Source organism: Psammomys obesus, unplaced genomic scaffold (assembly GCF_907164565.1).
Source record: "Psammomys obesus unplaced genomic scaffold, mPsaObe1.curated_primary_1811, whole genome shotgun sequence".
Taxonomy (NCBI): Eukaryota; Metazoa; Chordata; class Mammalia; order Rodentia; family Muridae; genus Psammomys; species Psammomys obesus.
Window position 1 is genome coordinate 616,529 of NW_026596101.1, and position 14,514 is coordinate 631,042.

Sequence of the window (14,514 nt, forward strand, 5' to 3'; positions counted from 1 at the left end):
GCATGGCAACAATATATATATACAGGGACCCCTCATTTGAAGCATAAAGAGAAATGCCAGCGGCTGGCCTATGCTAAAAGGTACCACATACCACAGGATCATTCTGACTTCTCCGCTCCTGTGACCCAAGAATCTTACTTTGTCTTTTCTGTTCCCCATAATCCCACAGACTTCTGAAAACTCAGGCTACATAGGAGCACTTTCTCTCTGCTTCTCTAGTCTAGGTCCCAAGGGACTCATTGAGCTATTTTAAACAATCTCCCAACTTAGGCACTTCTGGGTATGGATTTCCCTCCCTTCCCCATGGAGATAAGAACTTGATAAGTTCAGTGAGAGGCTTCCCAAAAACCTAAGTTCTGCCCTCAGTTCTGGTAAGAGCCAGGACCCAAGGACCAGGCACAGAAACAAAGAGTAAATCACTGGTTGCTAGCCCTTCTGGAGTTGGGGACAAGTGGTAATGATGTACTGATGGCTTCTCTGCCCATGTAATTAAGTGGCACTGAGTGGTCTTTTGCAGGGTGTCATCATTCTGCCTAGGTGTGTCCACTACAACAGCCCCTATTTCGTGAGAGACACCCTTTGAGTCTCTGTTGGATGTGAGGGGTAACCTACCTGTACCTGTTCAAGAACTCCTGAAAACCCAGTACTCTCTCTTCCCAGAACCCATATATTGTATCTCAGCTCCACAGACTCTAACACTGACTTTTTCAGTCCCTCAGCCTGACAGCTATCCTTCTTGTCCTGCACAGCTTAGGAGCAGTTATAACACTTTGTCTTATCAGAACTAGAGCCCATGGACAGCTCCCTGTCAGGCCCTCCTTCTCTTCCACCCTCCCTCCAGATCAGCACCCCAGCCATAGGGACAGCTCCGAGTGGGGCCTGTTGCCCTGTTGTCTTCCTGTGGGTGCTGGATTAGAGGCAAGAGTCAGGACCATGTGGACAGCTCATATGCCAACTTCTGCGGTCAGCTTGCAGGGGGTAGCAGAGGACCGATGTTATCAGGTTCCCTGATACCCTGTGGCTCTCGGCACTTTCCCCGCTCATCTATCAACATTTCATCACCAGAGGCTATTCACTGGGCCCCAGCCTTCCGCATCAGCCAGCTAGAAGACTATCTCTCATAGTATTCTATCCACAAGAGCTTTGCTTTAATGGAAACCAAAGAGAATGGCAAGGATCCTGAGCTGATGGAGAGAAGGTGCCAGCATTGTTGAGATTACATGTCCTCAGCGTGTAGAGGTTTCAACCCCAATGTGGTTATTCTTCCTTCCATCAAGGCTCTCCTTGTAGCCTGTGAGGGCAGAGTGGGAAACTGGGGAGAGCAGAGGGAGCCAGAAAAGGACAGAGTCTTTGGACTCTGATCTGGGGGATCTTGGAGCTGTGAGCTTTCAGGACTGCAGAAAGAATCTAATGAAGTTCCGTGCTGTGGTGGGGCAGGGAATGAATCTGAGGGCTGACTGAGGCATATGGGATAATATCCAACTCACCCATCCCAACTCTGGTCTACCACCATCCCCAGCCTTCTCACTGTGCATCCCTCACCTGCAACCCAGAATAGACCTTCCCAATGCTTTGCTGCATTAAGCCCTCTTTGTGTCCATCTGCTAATGACTTGACTGTTTTAGCCTGGTCAGGAGACGCATAGATTTCTTCAATGGAAAGGTCATTGAGCCTGAAGCACCCAAAGCAAGCACGCTGTAAGGCAGACACTCCTGTACAGAGGCTGCAGCGGGAAGCTGTGAACATCACAGGCAGATGGTGAATTATGACTGGCACATGCATCTGATTCCAGGGTGTTTCCCTTCCTTCTGCCTGTAGCCAACCAGACTGGGCCTGAAATCCTTCCTTCTGGAGACCAGTAGCAAAAAGAAAGCCCAGGAAGTTGTGTTCCTAAGAAACAAGCATCAAGGGGCAGGAGGATCCTTAAAGGTGTCACTAAAATGACCCTTCAAGTTGAGTGTCTGTCCAACACAAAGCCTCACTTTACAGAAGAGGAAACTGAGGCAGGAAGGTGGAGGCACCATCCAAGGATATGCTTGGCAAAAGGTTACGAGCCACAGATAAACAAAGGCTTGGGGCCATAGCAGATCTTTTTCAGGTGTTTCAAATTCTACCCTATGACCTTGACCATTGTTACATCTTGGATCTCCAGCCTCCTTGCCTGGAAATTAGAAACAACCATGGAAGGCTCTTGCCATACAGTTGCTGTTGGCAATAGTGGTCAAGCCACAGCCAAGACCCAGAGGATGTGATGCCTGAGCAAGAAATATTTTGTTCATATTCTTAAAAGCACTAAACCAAAAATTGTGTGTGAATTTCCCAATTCAACCTCCAGATCCTGACCTGCATGTCACTTGCAAATCCTGTACAGGATGAGCAAATCCTGTATAGAGGAAGAAGGATCTGAGTACTTCACTTCCCTCCCTATCAGCCCGGTATTCTGGATAGGACCCGAGATGTACCTTGTTGGGTGTGTGCTTAGGTGGGTGGATGGTTGGTTAGGTCATGATGGGCAGATGGATGGATGGCTAGGTGGTGGGTGTTGGGAAGATGGATTGCTAGGTAGTAGTGGGTAGGTGGTGACCAGATGAATAGTCAGGGGGTGGTTGGTAGATGGATGAATGGTTAGGCGGGTGGGTGGACAGGTAGATTTATGGGTGGCCAGGTAGTGAGTGATGAATGGGTGGTTGGATAAATGGCTGGATGGGGGGTTGGTGGGTAGATGACATATGTATGGATATTTGGTGGATGCATGATTAGGTGGGTGGGTAGGCATATTGATGAACATTTAGGTGGGTGGGCGGTGGATGGATAGATAGGCGATTGGTTAGGTGGGTGGGTGTATAAATGGGTGGATGGTTTGGTGGGTGGGTGAGTAGATGGCTGGTTGCATAGTAGGTGAGCATACAGGTGGATGAATAGGTGGGCGGGAGATGGACTGATAGGTGGTAGGTAGGCATATAGATGGATAATTAAGTGGATGGGTGGAGACATGAGAAGATGCTTACACATGGGTGGGTGGGTATATGGCTATGTGGGTGGTAGATAGATGTTAGGTGGTAGGTGGGTGTATAGATGGATGAGTAGATGGGTAGGTGGGTACACTGACAGTTAAGCGGGTGGGTGGATGGTTAGGTGGATGAATATGAGCAGGCAGGTAGTTGAATTGATACACAGATATGTGTATGAAGAACCCGAAAAACCAGAGATGAATGCTTGTCCCCACCCACCATTGGCAGCTCCTCTGGAGACCAGGGACGGGGAGGAAGTTGACACTAGGGGAGACACTGTGAAGAAGCCCCAGGTCCCTAACTGCCTGCCCTGCTTCTGCCACTTGTATCTGCAAGGCTTTCAAGGCTCTCTCTCTCTCTCTGTGGGAATTTTTTTTCTTTTCTTTTTTTTTTTTTTTCCTTCTTTTTTAGAGTTTCCTTTTCTGGTTAACAGAATAGCAGTTGCCTAAAAATAGCAGTAACTTTGCTTCTGAGGTATTCATTTTCAGCTCCTCTTCCCCTGTTCTCATTCCTCAGCTGTGAGGATACAGAGCTGAGGTTGTCAGCTTTGACGAGCCCTCATGCACACGTGCACTGCAGGGCTCAAACATTCCGATGGAGGTAGCACAGATCTCTCTGGCTCAATCACGTTTCCACACTCCCATGTACCTATCCAGTGGCCTGTGCGGTTCCTCGTATTCTTTGGGATCCCTCTGAGGACCTCCCCATCCTTCACATCCCTGACTTGGGTCTACCCATAGACACTAACACACCCAACATAACACATACCTGCTAAACCAAGCCCCATACTCGCCTGCACTCCTCCACCCCTGCTCACCCAAGACCATCAGTCTCTTTCCTTTTTAGCACACATGTGCAGAAAAACTACCTCCTCCCAAAAGAGATGTACAAGAACCCTGTCTCTGTCTCTGCCTGTTGGGATGAGCTTTCTGCTTCTCTGGCCTCCTACCCAGCTCTCCTGCACCACCAGAATAGGTAGCTAGGAGGGAAAAGAAAATGCCCTATCCCGAGGGAGAAATAATTAGTTCATTTAGACCAGAGCAAAGGAGACAACACCTATTTGCTGAGCTGACTGAATGGTACCCAAGCAGGGATGAGGACTCTCCAACGGGCAGCAAAGCCCAGTTTGGGTTGTTTTAAAGGCAGCACTCAGTTTAGTCCAGTTTCGCAAGTTAGAAGCAGAAGGTGAATAAAATGACCATTCACCGAGTAACCAACACTTTCTTATTACCAGGGGCTGTGCCAAGCTCCGTCTCTGTTAACCCTTACAAAATCCTCCAAGCCTGACTGGATGGTCTCTGTCTTGTGGTGGGGGGTAGTGGCTGGGGAGCGTGGGGACAAGACTAAGGCATGGAGATATGAGTTCTGCCAGAGCCATATAAGCAGTAAGGCCCGACCTGGGTGGCCTGGGACCTCCACATTGTGTCCTCATATCAGCTCTTTCTGCCAGAGATGATTCAAAGAAAGTGGTGACTTTAAAAATACATATTCAGGTGGCATTTAAATTCAGCACCTCTTAAAACAGAAGTATTTGGCATCCAGGAGTTATTTTTAGCCAGACAGTTCATTTGCAACCGTCCCAGCTACCAGGCATGCTTGAGCTCAGATCAGAAAAGCTGTTGGTTTGAGCTAGGGGTTGCTTTTTTTAAATCTTCCCTTTGAAATATAGATTCCCTCTTTGTTAAATTAGCTCACATCTATATAATTTATAGGTTTATATATAATATCAAAATTAACCCATATGTGCATGTGTAAAAAATCTCCTTCCTCTGCCACTGTCTCTCCTGGTAAAGACTTCTTCTGAAGAACCCTAACCTATTCCTCACTCACTGAGCTCTAACAGTGTGGACTCATTCAGATGCTAACGTGAAATCAAAATTCAGAAATCCAATATTGTCACAATGTCCTGGTTTCTGAATGGCTTGGAGCTTCAGAACCTGAAGGGCCCTGAAGAAGGCTAGTATACTCTCTTCACTTGTCCCATGGGAAACTGAGGCCCAGAGAGAAAGAGGCTTGATCAAGGTCACACCACAGAAGCTAGGCATGCATGGAGGGCTGTGTGACCTGCTGTTATTCAGCCTACCCCCTTCCCTCCATTCCATCTACACACCTATCCATCCATCCATGCACACATCCAATTTCCTTTCTCCTTTCCTCTCTCCATTCATCTACCTACCCACTCATCCATCCACCCACCATATATATATACATGCATATATGTATATGTATCTATGTGTGTGTATATATGTACCTACCTACATGTATATATATATGGTAAATTATATATGAAAGATGACATTCAGCATTCTCCCACCCACCTATCAGTATATCCATCCATCTCATATACGGCAGCCCGAGGGCTGACCTAGCGCATCATTCCTTCACCAAACATTTATGGAATACATGTAGGTGCCAATACTATGCTGTCTCCACGGGAGGCATGGCTCTTGTCCATCTGTGGTTCTCCAGCTCTCATAAAAAGAGGATAGTTCACCAGGCCTGAGTAATAAAGTATGATTTATGCACCAAGCCAGGGGCACATATTTAGGCTGGATGGTCAGAGACACTTGAGAAAAGGACACTCAAGCCAGGAAGGACGGCAGCTGCTGGGAAGGCCAAGGCCTCGGTGTAGACAAGTGCTGCAAATGTGGCTGCTGCAGGGCTGTTGGGACAGGTTGGCTGATAGTTAGCACACGCTTTCGAGTTGTTGGCTCCTCTTGTCTGCCTGAGATCACTGGGGTTCCACCAAGTGCTTCTGTGGCTAGGAACCCCATGATTTTGAACTGATCATCTCTCCCAGGCAAGTCACATCCCAAAGGAAGCTGTGCAATTTAAAAATACGAAAATAAGGCACCCAGAATGGGGAAGACTGTGTACAGGGGCCTGTGAGATGCAGAGATGGGGACCATGAGCAGCATTGGAAGACTTGGTTACCCCAGACTTCCATCCCTCTCGATCTCCTCACACAGTTCCTCCCATCTTCCCTGACAGACAGTTATGTATTTCTTTTTTTTTTTTTTCTAGAACAGCTTCCTATTTATGTGCAAGAAAAGGTGTCACCTACTCAAGGTGCAGCACCCAGGACTTTCCATGATAGCAAGCACATCAAGTCATGGAAGTCATGCATGATTTTCATTGTCACCCTGTTGGTTAGTCCTTAGATGGAAGGGACCATGTCTTGATTATTCATTGTCTGGCACTAAATGGGTTCCCACAAAACTGTCATTGAAGAGATGGGTGGATGAGAGGAAGGTAGATGTATAACGAATAGACTGATATTTGGATAGAAGGAAGATGAGAGAGGGGATGGGAGGCAAAAGAAGAAAGAAAGGAAGGAAGGAAAAAAGGAAGGAAGGGTGAATAGGGTGCAGTTGGATGGACAGACTGATAGGTGGCAGAAAGATGACAGATAAGTGGATATATGGGTGGATGGGATTGTGTATGAGTGGATGGGTAGATGGATGTATGGAAGGATGGATTGACTGATAAGAGGGTAGAAAGATTATGGGTAGAGGGATATGTGGGTGGGTGGATGGGTGAGTAGATGGGTAGATGAATTAAGTGGAGGGAAGCAAAGAAAGAGAGATGATGTGTGGGTGGGCAAATGGATGGATGGATAGATGGAGGGCTAGGTAGGCAGAGGGAAGAAAGTGAGATAGATGGCAAGTGGGCAGATGGGTGAGGCATTGGATGGATAGGGTTCAAAATCAGTTCATCCTAACCCATAGTCTTTAATATCAATAGAAGCCCGTTAACTTGTGCCTGCTATTGTGATCACGGAGATAATTGCTGCTAACCATTCTCTTGGCTTGTGCTGTCACAGAAGTAATTATCAGTGCCTGTAAGCCATGCCATGGGTATCAAGGGATGGAGAGAAAACAGCACCTCAGGTTTAAAAGCCCCTTGTGGTTTGCAAGCCACTTTGTTTCCCACATGGTGCTTGGTTTAGGCCTCATGAGAAGTCCTTGAAGGAGCATCCCAAGGCAAGGTCCTGGAGCTCCCAGAATAAGCGAGTCTCTGTACCCGTGCTGCCCAGGTTCAAATTCCAGGTCCACTGCTGCCAACCCACATGAGCCTGGGTAATTTAGTCACTTCCTCTGCCTCAGTTCCACATATGTTCTGTGATGCCATCCAGCTCTCAAGTGGTTGTACTAATTAATAATCACTTCCTCGTGCTTCCTGTGCACTGGGATTGGTCCTCAGTATGTCACATGCAATAACTCACCAAGGCAGAGGAGTGCTTATGAGAGAGATGCTCTCACGCCCTTACCTCATTTGTAAGATGATGAAATTAAATTTAGTTTGCTTCCATTCTTCTGGGAGGTGAAAAAGACACCATCTAAGCCTATGCATGGAAGTTTCCAGAGCCACTGCTCTTTAGACTTTATCTCTGAGATGATAGATTTTATCCCTGTAACATACTAAGGCGCCTAGCACCCAGTGAGTACCCAATAAATGCCTTTCCATATGCCAACAGTGTGATAGTACATGCACATCACAGAAGAGCTTGGTCCTACCACACTCTTTCTGCCACTAAGCATCAGGCTAAGAAATTGCAAAGATGCACCTGCCTCTGCCTCTGCCTTTTCCTACCCACACTGTTGCCGGGCACTGAGGACCAAGAGACCTTCCTGGTTGTAAACAAAAGTGACTCCTTATTCTCGAGAAAGCCAAAGCTGCTCTAGAAGTTTTCTAGTCAGCCCCTTCCTCTAGCAAGAGGTCCACCTACCCTGAGCTCAGACCCACCTTACATCTCCAGACATCAACAGGGGCCCAAGGTGCTCCACCTCATTTGATCTTCATCTTGCCTACACATCACTCTGTATTATTCAGCCATCATCTTCTCCAGCTGTTTGGGTTTTTTCCCCCTCTATCTTTCTCTCTTATTTTCTTGGACTTCCGCAAGATGCAGTCTGCAGTAGGAAGTGTGCTGCTCAGCACACCCAGCCCTGTGTCCCCTCTATGTGGGGCCCAGGCCTCCTCCAACTTTGTGCTCTGAGAGAGCTCCCCATACCTCTTACAGCTGCTGTATGCTGGGCGCAGGATCCTGCTGAGGACCTGCAGTCTCTTGTAGCCATGGGAAGAATGGTGAGGCCAAGTCAGGTTCGAGCACTTTCCAAAGAGGCCTTGTTCCCTAGAACAGATCCACCCAGGCCCTTCCTATGGGGCGGTGGCCTACAATCCAAAGCTTAAAAATTCCCTAACATCTCCCCTGCTTTGTGACCATGGATAAATTTCTTCACTCCCATGGGGCTCGTTCTTTTTGTCAGTAAAATGGGCTTAATTATAATATCCACCTAATGGGGTTGTAAAGACCCAATGGGAAGCAGGGCATGGTAGGGCATGCCTGTGCTGCCTGTCTCTGGATAACAAAGACCAGAGGACCAGGAGTTCAAGGTCACTGGATGACAGCCTGAAAGAGATACTGCCTCAAAAAGGAAAAAAAAAAAAAAAAAAACAAAAAAAACAAAAAAAAAAAACCTCATTGAAACATTACTTGCTCTTTATTTCATTCATTTACCCGTAGTTATTTACAGGGTGAATACTGAGATACCGTTTTAGTCAGAGCAACGCATTATGTACACTGCCCGCATCCTTGGAACTTAGCTCCTAGCAGATGATACTGTATGAAGTGTGTGTGTGTGTTTGTGTGTGTGTGTGTGTGTGTTACTAGGTAAGCTGCTGACCTGCATGTATGACACTCATACGTACTACTACATGTTCAGAGATCTCTTCGCATGTTATCTGATGTATGTATGGTATGTGTTTAAGAAATAGAGGAGAAAGGCCTTGTGTGGTGGTACCTACATGTAAGCCCAGCACTTGGGAGGTATAGGCAGGAGGCTCCTGAGTTCATGGTCAAGGTCATCCTCTGCTACATAGCAAGTCTGAGTCTATTCTGAGGTGAGTCAGACCTCATGAGCTCTGGGGATGTGGCCACCTCTGCATTGGAGGGAAGTCCAGGCACACACTATTTCTGGTGCCCAGGCCTCCTCTTGGGGCATCATCTCTCCACCATGCTCTGCTGCATGGGATAACTGTTGGTCCCAATGTATATAAGCCATGGTGTGCTTCCAATCCCTGCATTCAGAAGTGTCTCCTAGGGCATGGCACAGGATACCTCAGCCAGCACACAGGAGAACCCCCCCATGAACTCTGCCGGGGTTTCCTGCCAGTGTTTGCCTGCACAGTCTATCCCGCCCAGCACATCTGAGAGAATTTCCCCGGGGGGCGGGGGGTGGGAGGACATCATCCCCACTGGGCTCCTCCACCCTCTTGCTCCCTTTGGCTCTGCTCAAGCTCCCTTCGCCCTCTGAGGTTCCCCACTGAGAAAATGAAGCACACCAACCTGATACCGACCAGTGCCCCTAAAATGTGGGGAAGAGGCCTGTGAAGAGAACGATCAGAGCGGTGGAGGATAGAGTGCTGCTCCAGCCTGCCTTCCTTCCTCCTTTTATCCCCTGCTCCTCACTGCCCACTCACTGCTTGGCTGTGGCTAATGGGAGGGGCTGGATCCCGGTGCCAGGCTCAACTGAGCTCAGCAGGGGCCCTTTGTCACCCAACGCTTGCCGGGGCCTCGGCTGTTGGTGTTGGGTGTCCTGGCAGATTGGATTCTCTCCCTGGCAGCCCACAGCCACTGCACTCCTGCCCGGGTGGCCTGGACAAACAGGGAGAAGTTGACTCCTTCCTCCTCCTCGCTTCCAGAGGGACCCTGTGGACTGCTGTCTGCTGTCCTTGGTGCTGACCGGTGGGGGCTCCAGGTGAGGGCTCCTTGGAACCCAGCTCTTTCCTGAAACCAAAGCTCTGGGCTCAAGGACAACCTCATGAAGACCTGTGGTGGCTCCTCCGTCGCCAGTCTGAGTGCACGGAGGATTGGGGGAGGGGGGCTGTGGGTAGAGATGGGGCCGGAGAGAGAGAGTGTTGTAGGGAAGGTGTCAGGGCTGTGTGGGGAGAGGAGTTGCGTCCCAGACTGCGTGGACAAAGAGCATGTGTAAACACAGAGGGCCAGTCAGAGAAAGGGAAATGAGGTCTGCTGTGTGTCTATTAGGGGACATTCCGTTATATGCCTAGAGATGTGGCAGTGTGTGACAGCATGCACAGAAAGCTGTCTCCATCAGGGTGACGTGAAATGGATCCCTGTGCTGGGACATATGTGACAGTGGGATGGGACAAAGAGAGCAGTTGGTGTGTCTCGTCACATCTGGGCTGTATTTGGCAAGAGGGCATTTGTACCCCAGGTGTGTGGGGGAAGCCAGTGTGTCATTGGGGTTAAGCTATGTCCTGAAGCATTCCCAGGTTATAGCTTAGGACTGGAGTAACATGTTAGCCAATGGATTGACAGTATGCCAGTGTGTTGAGGGGATGTTGACCCAGACATGCGTGGTAGACTACACGAGTGAGTGGCCAATGATTCCTGAGGGTGGCATGATGACATCCGTTCCTTGATCCTCCTAAGCACCTGCCCCATGGGACCTCGATGTCTGACTCTCATCGATCACTCTGTGATTGTCTCCACAGGAGCTGTCCCGACCATGTAGATGCCAGCCCCAGGGATCAACATGGACCCCACTGAATGGAGACTCCTGGGTCAACAGCCCTGAGGCTTTCCGGCCCCTGGACCTCACCCCACTCCTGGGGACACTCCTCAGAGCTCTCCAGTGCTGTTGCCAGCCCACCTCAGCCATCACCTCCTCCTGGGACTCAGAGTAGGCCGCCTCAAGCTACTACCCTCTGGTGAGGGTATACTGAGGACAGCCGCACGCAGCCATCACCCAGAAGGCCCTTTTCCAGTGCTGACCCTCAGGCCCAGCCTGAGCAGAGACTTCAGCAAACATGGGTGATATGACCAACAGCGACTTTTATTCTAAAAACCAAAGAAACGAGTCGAGCCATGGGGGCGAGTTCGGGTGTACCATGGAGGAGCTACGCTCCCTCATGGAGCTTCGGGGCACAGAGGCTGTGGTCAAGATCAAGGAGACATACGGGGATACTGAAGCCATCTGCCGGCGCCTCAAAACCTCGCCTGTTGAAGGTAGGTATGGGAGGCTTAGGCCTGGGCTGCTGCGGAGCTGGCTCCAGGGCCTGTGTCCACAAAGCCTAACAGTGGGGATGAAACACTGATGCCTTCAGATCCCAGCTGTGTTCTAGCAAGGAGGTTGAACCTCACCAGTCATGTCTGACCCATGCCACTTGTGGAGAAAATGTCAGTAAGACTGTTGGGTGAGGGCTGTACTCTGGAAAGAGTATGACAAGTCAGCCTGAAGGGGTGGTCACTATCACCTCTGTGAGAACAAGAGGCATCTGGCTTTGAGGCAGGACAGTTGAATGACTGGAAGGGACTCAAAGAGAAGCCATGTCTGGCTCTCCTGTATCCAAACATAGGATGGGTCCCACACTCTGATTGTAGCTCAGAATCCAACCTCCTACCCACATTTGTCTACCATGAGCAAACCTCAGAAGTGCCCTCCTGATGGCTGGCTTGGATATGGACCCACAACACTGAAGACAGGCAGCTAATTCCAGTTGTCACAGCGTGGTCCACCTCCAGGTTGCCGTGGCAGTGTCACAAAGCCAGGCTCTGGATAAAGACTGCTGGGACTCTGGAGGGGAATGGGCTGGGGAGCCAATTACAGGCTCTGATGGACAAGATGGTGGTGTCCTCGTAGGCTCTGCCCTGGAGAGTAGAATGAGGATGTCTTACAACTTCACAAGGTAAACAGGCCCGGGGCTTCCAGTGAGCAGCACTCTCTTGCTGCCTTTCCAGAAGCAGAGATGGGCATTCTCCAAGAGGCGGAGTAAAGAGAACCCAGCCTTGCTGGGGTTCTATTTCTACTCTGTCCGCTGCTAGCTACTCACTGTGGCCATTTGGGAAGCCTTCCCTATACAAAGCCAGAGGCGCAGGTGGGTGAGCTCTACCCTGACTCTCCCAGGCCTGTGACATACATAGAACAATGGCTACCCTGAGCCTGGGCCTCTTTCCTCTGGAATATGAAGCCAACGCTTCCTGTGCAAGAGCTTGCTGCACGCTCGGGCATGCAGTAGGCACTCAGTGATTGGCAAGTGTGGTTTTTGTAAGTGGATAGCGGTTACTCCCTCAAGTAAAGATTGCAGTCTGGGATATGGGTGGCAGCTAGGTTTGGAGAAAGATGTCCCTCCCGCAACGCCCTGTGTTCATAGCTGGACACTGCTAGACACCAGCTCTGGCCCACTGGTGCTGAGGCTGCTTTGTGGAGCTTATGAGGCCCTTGGGACCCAGCCACATAAGCTGATGGTCGCATATTAGTACCCGCTGTTTCCCAGTGTCTGTTGGGCGTCTGTGCTCTTTCCTCTTGGGTGAAGCTGAGAAAGCCTGTCCCTCCCCCTCCTGCCTGCCCTCCCTGATACCTTGCCTATAGGCTGAGCTAGAACTCTGATTCGGTGGGGAGAGGAGGCATAAAGGAGGTATCTGTTCTGACTCTGGACCTGAAAACATCCATGTGGGGCTCTAAGAATATTGGGAATTCTGCTTGGGGATCCTGCACCGAACCCCTATGTTCCTACCAGTCAATTTCTGGCACAAGGGACCATGTTCGCCTGCCACCTGGCTGGTACCTGGCCTGCCAGGAGACAAAGATGCCTGAGTGGCCTTTGCCTTTGAATGGAAGACCATTCAATGTCTCTGGGTCCTAGTTCTAGGGAGAAGCTAGTGGAGGCGGTGACCATCTCCACAGGCAAAGAGCAGACTGTTGAAAACAGATGTGGCTCACTGCTTTGGGGTCTCTAAGAGCTGTGGATCCCAGATTAACGACCCCACCTCCACTAGCCAAGCTCTCTGGACTCCAGCGTGTGGGGCCATGCATTACCTAACTCTAGCACTAAACAGAACCATTTTCATACAGTCGTCTGCTCTGTACTGCTGGAGGGGTCTGGGGAGCAAGTGTGAACCTGAGGATAAGAACTCTGCCTCCTTCCTGTGTAAACCCAGCCCCCAGCCTGGTTGCCTGCCACCAAAGAAGGCTGACTAGCTGTCCAGTGACACTCTGAGAGCCCTCCAGCAGCTGGGCGTCCACACAGCAGGTACTGGGAGTGAGCTCAGGGACAGCTGGTGTGCCCAGGAGTGGTGAGGCAGGTGGACAGGGAGGATCTAGAAGGCTCCCTGGAAGAGATGTTTGGACTTTGGCTATGGAGGAGACAGGAACGTGTGTGATCATGACACAGAATGCTGCTTCTTGCAAAAGTCCATACACATGGGACATGGTAAGAAGTTAGAAGCTAGGTATAAATGACAGAATGGTTTTTCCTCTGTCTGTTGCTCAGCCAGCCCTGTGCTTCTGGGCTTTTGTCCTCTCTGAGCTTTGCTTCCCTAGATCTGAGGTTTCTAAGAAGAAAGATCTCTATGGAGGGAAAGCCATCACTGGATTAACCAATCCTGCTATATTGGTTTCTAGAAAGTTCTTTCAGGGCGGCAGGAGAGATGGAAACATAGGGGAGAGCAAAGGGGCAAACTGCTGCAGATCTCCAGATGTGAAGGACCTGGGTTTAAATCCCAGCTCTGCCACTCTCCAGCTAAGGAACTCTGGGCATGTTATTCAGCCTCTATGTGCCTCCATGGTCTCCATGGAGCTAATGATTGCAGTGACCTTCTAGGCTTATGAGGACAATGTGAAGCAGCTCAGAGGACCTGACAGTCCAGTCCCAAGACAGAACGTTGCCACTTCCCATTGAATACAGTTGTTGTTATGCATACTGAGTGACTCAAACCAAGTATCCAGAATCTAGGTACCCAGCAGCAATGGCTTTTGTTGTTATTGGCGTTATGGAAGAAGCAGTCGTGTTCTCCTAACAGAGTGATGTATGATTATCCGGATCCGTAGCTGGTGTTCTGCAGACATGTGGAGGCCACCACTACTGTTAAATGAGTACAGTATCACACCCAGGGACACTCCCCGGTAGGCCAAGCCTAAGTATGGCTGAGCTCCTGTAACACTTTTCCCCCTGCTGTCTCAGGTTCGGTGTCTACCCTGCTGTATTTGACCTTCTGGTTTTCAAACAGTGCTTAACTCCGAGCCCCCACCTCTCCTTCAGAAGTCACATGGTCTGGGCTGTGCCTGCTCCAGATGGAGAACCATACTGGCCGTTCTGGCAACCTGTGCCATTCAGATGCTACGGAGATCAGAGAGCTGGAGCAGGAAACTGACCCAGCCCTGTTTATGGCAGCCTCCACTTCAGCCAGCTGAATTTAGGGAGAAATCTCTCTGAGTGATAGATGGAACCTGAGGCTTCCAGCAGTGTGACTCTGCCCGCAGCACTTTGTGGACCCGGCTCCTGTTTGTCAGCAGTCCCGGCTTATCTACGCAGAGGTCTGACTTTAGAGACATCCCATGAGGCCAGTGCATCTGTGCCCCTCTGCACTCAGTTCCATGTCTACTGTTGGACAATGCCCTTCCCCACTCACTGCTGATAATTCTCCTTACATGCTCTTCCAGCCTGGGATGGTAGGGTTTCATCTGTGGCTTTCTCTTCA

At 49.8% G+C, this 14,514-nt stretch overlaps 1 protein-coding gene across 5 annotated transcripts in view; it reads left to right on the plus strand.

The window, feature by feature from the left end:
• Positions 1–14,514, plus strand: part of Atp2b2 (ATPase plasma membrane Ca2+ transporting 2) — a 261,718-nt gene that overhangs the window by 149,300 nt on the left and 97,904 nt on the right. For all 5 annotated transcript variants that reach the window (XR_008722662.1, XM_055628526.1, XM_055628523.1 and 2 more), the window contains one exon: positions 10,530–11,043. Coding sequence is in view for 4 of the 5 variants with exons in the window: in XM_055628526.1 (XP_055484501.1) it covers positions 10,845–11,043 (199 nt within the window). In the remaining variant the exon portion in view is untranslated. The remainder of the gene's footprint in view (positions 1–10,529; positions 11,044–14,514) is intronic.